General features: G+C 41.8%; 2 protein-coding genes across 4 annotated transcripts in view; both read right to left on the minus strand.

The window, feature by feature from the left end:
* Positions 1–305: 305 nt before the first annotated feature.
* On the minus strand, positions 306–4,213 carry rbfa (ribosome binding factor A). The gene is made up of 9 exons (XM_030369581.1): positions 3,831–4,213; positions 3,459–3,489; positions 3,124–3,237; positions 2,743–2,784; positions 2,430–2,542; positions 2,074–2,158; positions 1,554–1,606; positions 1,089–1,239; positions 306–750 (listed from the first exon to the last, which is right to left on the minus strand). Exons 1-9 carry the CDS (start codon positions 4,055–4,057, stop codon positions 505–507), a joined length of 1,062 nt encoding a protein of 353 aa, XP_030225441.1. The 5' UTR covers positions 4,058–4,213; the 3' UTR covers positions 306–504.
* Positions 4,214–4,376: 163 nt separating this feature from the next.
* zfat (zinc finger and AT hook domain containing) overlaps positions 4,377–6,165 on the minus strand; it is a 15,064-nt gene continuing 13,275 nt past the window's right edge. For all 3 annotated transcript variants that reach the window (XM_030369559.1, XM_030369560.1, XM_030369558.1), the window contains 3 exons: positions 5,931–6,027; positions 5,391–5,497; positions 4,377–4,821 (listed from right to left, as the gene is read on the minus strand). In XM_030369559.1, coding sequence (XP_030225419.1) covers positions 4,627–4,821; positions 5,391–5,497; positions 5,931–6,027 — 399 coding nt within the window. In that variant the 3' untranslated portion in view covers positions 4,377–4,626. The remainder of the gene's footprint in view (positions 4,822–5,390; positions 5,498–5,930; positions 6,028–6,165) is intronic.

Raw genomic sequence — 6,165 nt, forward strand, 5'->3', positions numbered from 1 at the left:
CATGAGTACAACCTTTAAAAGGTGCTCAAACACCTTGTTTGAGCTAGACCCCACCCACTATTCTGATATAAGAAGCAGGGCCAACCATTTGGCTATCATCACACTTTCACTTAAATACCTGTGTATGTCAGATGATCGACAAAACACAAGTTATAAGAATAATACAAATCTATATTTTGCCATCCATGGCCAATGAGATTCAAAATGTTGCTAGACGCATTAAAGTGTGATAATGCGGTACGCATCGCAATTATTCTTACTAAAACTGGAAGACCTTTACAGCCACAATAGTGATCCCATGACGATAACTTACAACACTCATTGTTTATTTAACCATAAGGCAAATGCATTCAAACATACTATTGCAGTTCATCTTTTTTACCATCAGACCTCTGAAGAATAAGTCCAATAGACATTTGACCGAGGGAACCGGAGCCTCGGAGGCGGGACTTATTCTTCAGAGGTCTATACGACTTGAAACGTCGCTGGGCTGTGATTCGTCTGTTATGAGCTCTTGTTTTCCTCCAGGGAAGCGAGTTCTCGTAGATGGGCCTCCTCCTCCCTGAAGGCGCTGCCCTCCTCTGGCTCCTCCTCTTTTGGTTTCTGACCCCGCCCTCGGGGCGTGGCCATGTCTTGCTGAGCCAGTAGGAAGTCCCGGGGAGAGATGTCATCGTCCCGTGGCCGCGCCTTCCTCTTCCTCTTCCTGATGATCTGTTGTCTCTTGTGCTCTTCGATAGCAAACAGCTGCTCCTGAGAGCACACACCAAAACATACCGTGTTTAATCATGCTGCGGTGTGTTACATGCAGAGTTAGTGCACCACACTTGATCAGAGTAGCTGTTTAATCGTTGGCCACATTTTAAAGAAGAAAAACAACAACACTAGTGACTAGTGCACAGTACTCACAATGTCAGCCTGGCATGTTAACCCTGTAAGTCAGCAACACTGAGCTACAGGATAGACATGCAAGGCTGACATTGTGAGTACCGTGCATGTTGCAATTATTTGGTTGAATAAAATCTACGAATCCAAACCGTTACGGAGGCAACAGCACCGATGCATTTAAGAGCAGATTTGTTTTTTTCTACCTGTTGAAGTTCGTGGGACTGGCTGTGCGCTTCCGTTTTGGACTGATGGCACCAGTCAGTGATCTGCTTGTTCAGCAGCCCGTGGTCGATGCCGTACAGCGCCGGCCGAGCCGAGTGTGAGACGGGACCCGCTTCCTCTGCAACCGTTATCCTGCATGGGTCACAAAGAAAGAGCACGCTGGATCAGTAGTGCAGGTACAGGAAAGGTTGATCACAAAAGAGGCAAAGACGCACTACAATTACGACAGTTGTCTGCCATCTTTAAGGTTAAAAACAGAATGTTGATGAAATTTTGATCATTTAATAATCAAAGGATTTTTTGTGAATAAATCAACATGTCCTTATTTGGAGAGTTATCGTTGGCAAACTAAGAGGTGAATATCTTTAACAAAATGATTACCACGGACAGTTATCATGCAATATGTAGGTAATATGTATGCAAAATGTAGGTAAGATGTAAAGCACCTGTCTTCTGGCTGATCCGGACCAAAGTCAGCATTTTTGAGCAGCATATCCACCTAACAACACAAAGTTAATCCGATTAATATCCTATCTATATTGAACCTAATGTGACCCACACTACACTACTGGAACGTTATTCTACCGTTTAGATAGTGGAACTGCTCTGTAAACTGAGAAGAGGTGTTTGACACGATAACTAATGCATTGTTGGTTGTCAATATTGCTTGGAATTTACTTGGACTCAGTAACTGGCATTTTGTTGGGTAAGTAATGGGTCAAAGGGGAACAAATCAATGCCTATGGGATGTAAACAGCAGTCATTCTCGTTTGACTTTATATTTGTATTAAGGATTCATGAGTACATTTTCCGTTATGCATAGAATGGAAGGCCAACCATCTACAAACTAAACGTTTTATTCAGTGAAAATTTAACTTGGTGGCTAAATCATACACGATATTGCAATCAGTCTTAAGTAAAAAAACAACACATTGTGAAACTGTCAACAAAATAAATAGAAAGTACCTCATCAAGAGCAGCAAGCTGTTTGTCCCGGAGAAACACAATAGGAGGAACCCCACCCATAATTTGCTGGGACATGATCAGATACCTAGACAGATGAAAAATAAAAGAAAGTCATGACCAACATACATATAGGTATGAATAATTAAACAGAAATCACCAAAACACAGTTATTGCTTTAAAATCAGGTATATCTGATGCACATTTTATCATCAGAATACTAACACTGTGAATTATGTATATATTTTTTGTATAACCTGCATAAAATGTCAGCACAGAGACGAGGATCATACCTAAACCTTTGACCTGACAGCCTCGTCGGTGTACTCAGTGTTGGCTCAGAGCCTGGCGTTCCTCACCTGATCGGCGCTGCGTTCTTCTCCAAGGTTCTCTGAATCAGCTCGTCTCTCTGGGCGTCTCGGCTGGTTCTCCAGAACACACGGCAGTTGGAGAAGTCTCGCGCAAGGGAAACCTACATCCAAAACAGAACAGATAAGCTCCAATCAGAGATCGCAATTTGCACATGCAAACATAAAGGCTCCTAGACATGACGTTTAGTTATTTTACAGAAACAAAAGTATTTCCCTTAGACCCGACTCGTTTGGAGTTATGGTTACCTTCAAACAGAGACTATATTACATAGACAGGTGCATGAGATATGTATATATTTACCTTGGTTATTTCTGGGCTGAAGGTATGCAGTTCACTGCCTAGCTGAGAACAGGAAGAAATGTATACGGAAAATAAATAATGAAGTTCAATGAGGAATTGCTTTCATTTAATCTAAATAGTATGGTCAGATATTGGTAGACATAATTGAAATTGTTGGAAAGTCATTGCTTATCATACAAATATGGTCCCAATATGGCATACAAACATTATCATCACCAACAGTAGCTGTAGCCAAAGTTAAATCTAGACATTACTTGAAAATGTTTGTATGGGACCCAAAAATCCTGAATTTGTCAGGTTCGAGTCAACAAGAAGTGAACTCAAACAAAGGGAAGTGTTTCATAAGTGATGGTTTGTAATGAATGAATGCATAAGAGCTACCTCTGCTGATGTGAGCAGGTCCGTCACAGCTTTATACAGGATAGTGTTGAGGATCTTGCAGCGGTGACTGTCCTCGTGGTCCTTCCTGCTGGGCAGGTTCAGAGGGGAAGGTTTCTACGGGGAAGGGAAGACATTTTAGCCTCTCCTTTCCAATCCATATATCAGCTAATGGAGGCTTTAGCTCAGTTGAATGACGACCTGCTGTTTAAATTGTACATCCTTTTTCTTAAACAATTGAATGTATATGCGCAATGCCATTAAGGACATTTTTAGGACTTTAACAAAGAGCTATATGTCTGATATTGTTCTTTGTGTTGTGTTGTGTTGTGACTGACCGGTGGTGGAGTCTCGTACCAAGTCTTCTTCCTTTCAGATAAAGCACACATTTAGTAAGGACACATGTATCCGTATATACACACACGGGCTGGGCATTGTACCTCAGCTTACCCTCACACATGTAGGTGGACATTGTATTACTTAAAGTGCAGGATATTTATTAAAAATGCCAATTGATGATCTAATTCAGTAACACTGTATAGATAGTACAGTCTAGGTTATATTATACAGGCCCAGGGTAATGCATGTGCTATATTTAAAGTTATATCTCCCATACAACTGATGTAAAAGGATCGATAAACTGAAACTTTGCAGCAAAACTGAATAAAACATTATTTACAATTCATGAATAATCTTTCCTTAAAACCTACTTGGTTAAGGACTTGTTGATGAGCTTTTTAAGCACGTTTTTGTTTTGGCATACGGCTGAAGTGTGGATGGTTCGTGGATGAGAATCGGTTTGGGTAGAAGAGCTGTTGGTACCGGCTGCCTCCCCCCATCGCCCTGCCCAGCCGACATGAACCCGGAGGTACTGCCGGCTGACCGGTGTACAGCATCTGACACTGGACCGAACGATCATAGCCTTCAGTATGTTCATACAAAGCAAAGGTCAAATCGTAAGTCGGTTCCGATCGCGACTGCACTCATTGGTTTAAGTATCTTCTAGTCATGTCTACCTCTGTACAAAACAAAGCAATCGACGCGGAATCATCGAGCTGCTTGACGGTCGAAAGCTTGCGTAATATCGCGAGGATTGGTTGACTTCGTGTGATTGATTGCATGCACACAGACAGAATTTCATGATTTCACGAATTATTAGGCGATTACATTTTTTAATTTCGACCGACCAAGTCGCTTGAAAAAAATTGTTCACCCACCCCACTTCATGAAGTATTTATGTGACGCTACAGCATACATTTATGAATGTGGTTTTATTAAAAATATATATTCCATGTTGATAAATACATGACATTCCACATGATTTCATACAAGTTATTTGACTCTGCTTTTATGACAACAATGTTATAACATTGTTGTCATAAAAGCAGAGTCAAATATCGTTAACATTCTTGTCCCCCCCCCCTCCTTGACAAAATCGATATTAGAGTGCAGCCCAACAGAACCAGTGTTTACATCTCTGGCCACTCTCCTGGTATGCATATGGCACTAATCGATCTCAACGGTCTGCTCCTGCACGTAGACGATGTAGTGGTGAGTGCTATCCCCCTGGGAGGTGAAGACCGTCAGAGAGTCCAGCCCCTCCGTCTCCTCCACCACCATCAACTGATTGCTGTTGGGGTCTCCCTCTCCCTCCAGCATCAGCTGGTTCATGGGCCCTCTGCCCTCCGGCTCATCCGCCACCTGCAGCGAGGACATTCAGGTACTCATGCTCGTGTAGAGTTCATTCAATCGTTCAAGAGTTTGACGTTGGACTCCATTTGAAAATGCTAATGTTTTAGACAATAATCTTAATGTATTTTCACAATTGCACTTAGTGAACTTGTATTTTGTCTTGGGTTTTATGTTGTAACTGAACTGCTGTCCATCTTGTCCGGTCTCTCTTGTAAAATAGATTTTAATCTCAATGAGACTAACCTGGTTAAATAAAGGATATAATATAATTCATGCGTCAAAAAAATCACAGCTGTGTTTCGTCTAAATGTAAGGCTTCTGAAAAGGGGTTTGGCACGAAACAGCCATATGAAGATCTCAGCGCATCTTAGAATGGCTATAGGACAGCAAGAGGTATACACCCAAAGAAATGTGAATATAGATCTGTTTTATGTCTCCATTATTGTAATGCACATGTGAAATAGTACAGGTATTGCGACCCAAACATTTTCAGTTCATTTCTGTTGAGATTTTTTTGCAATTTTAATTTGGATTAAGAGTTCAATTCATCCCATAATAGTAAAGCAGTGATGCCTTACCTGCTCTACCATCGTCAAGGTGCCTGGCGCCATTGTAACCACAGAAGCCACTGCATTGTGATTCTCTGAACTGAGCTCGATGATCTGCTGGAGGATGTTCACCTGGCCTACAAACACAAACAACACAAGCAACACTTTGGTACACTGTAACACAACACTGGACAACTCCAAAACAATGAGAACAAGATACAAGTCTAGCTAACGAGTGAAAGGAGAGCCACACACAGATAATTTAAAGAATGCAACTAATAATGATAAAAGGGAGATGGAACAAAAATCAGTTAAACTCTATTGATAGATAGATATAGATATATTCCATCAAGAACAGGTCCCAGCAACTAGTAGCTAAAGTTCTGTCCAGACGTAAAAGCCCTTTTGGTCTGTCTGGGGGGGCCAATCAAACACGTGAATGATGTGGCAACACTATCAACAATAGCCTTGAATATGCAGGTATTTAGCTTAAGTCAAGGAATTTACTGCTTTGAATAGAAAAACCAAAGCATGCCTTGATACGGATGTATGAAGTCTTGTATTGTTTACCGTTGGCATCCCCCGGCAGGGTTGCTGTCACCACCGTCTCCGTCTGCTGTTCCTCCTCGCCGACAGACACGTACTGCTCCTCCACCGTGTCCATCACCTACGCGTAGCAACACACACAAACATGTTTGCTCACGCACACGCACACGATAACTCACCGCTGATGTCGGAATATTGACTCCCTCTGACTTAGTGACATCATAAACGTATGTTTACACCGTGCATTGTCAGGTGGTTT

Source organism: Gadus morhua, chromosome 11 (assembly GCF_902167405.1).
Source record: "Gadus morhua chromosome 11, gadMor3.0, whole genome shotgun sequence".
In the NCBI taxonomy this organism is placed as follows: domain Eukaryota; kingdom Metazoa; phylum Chordata; class Actinopteri; order Gadiformes; family Gadidae; genus Gadus; species Gadus morhua.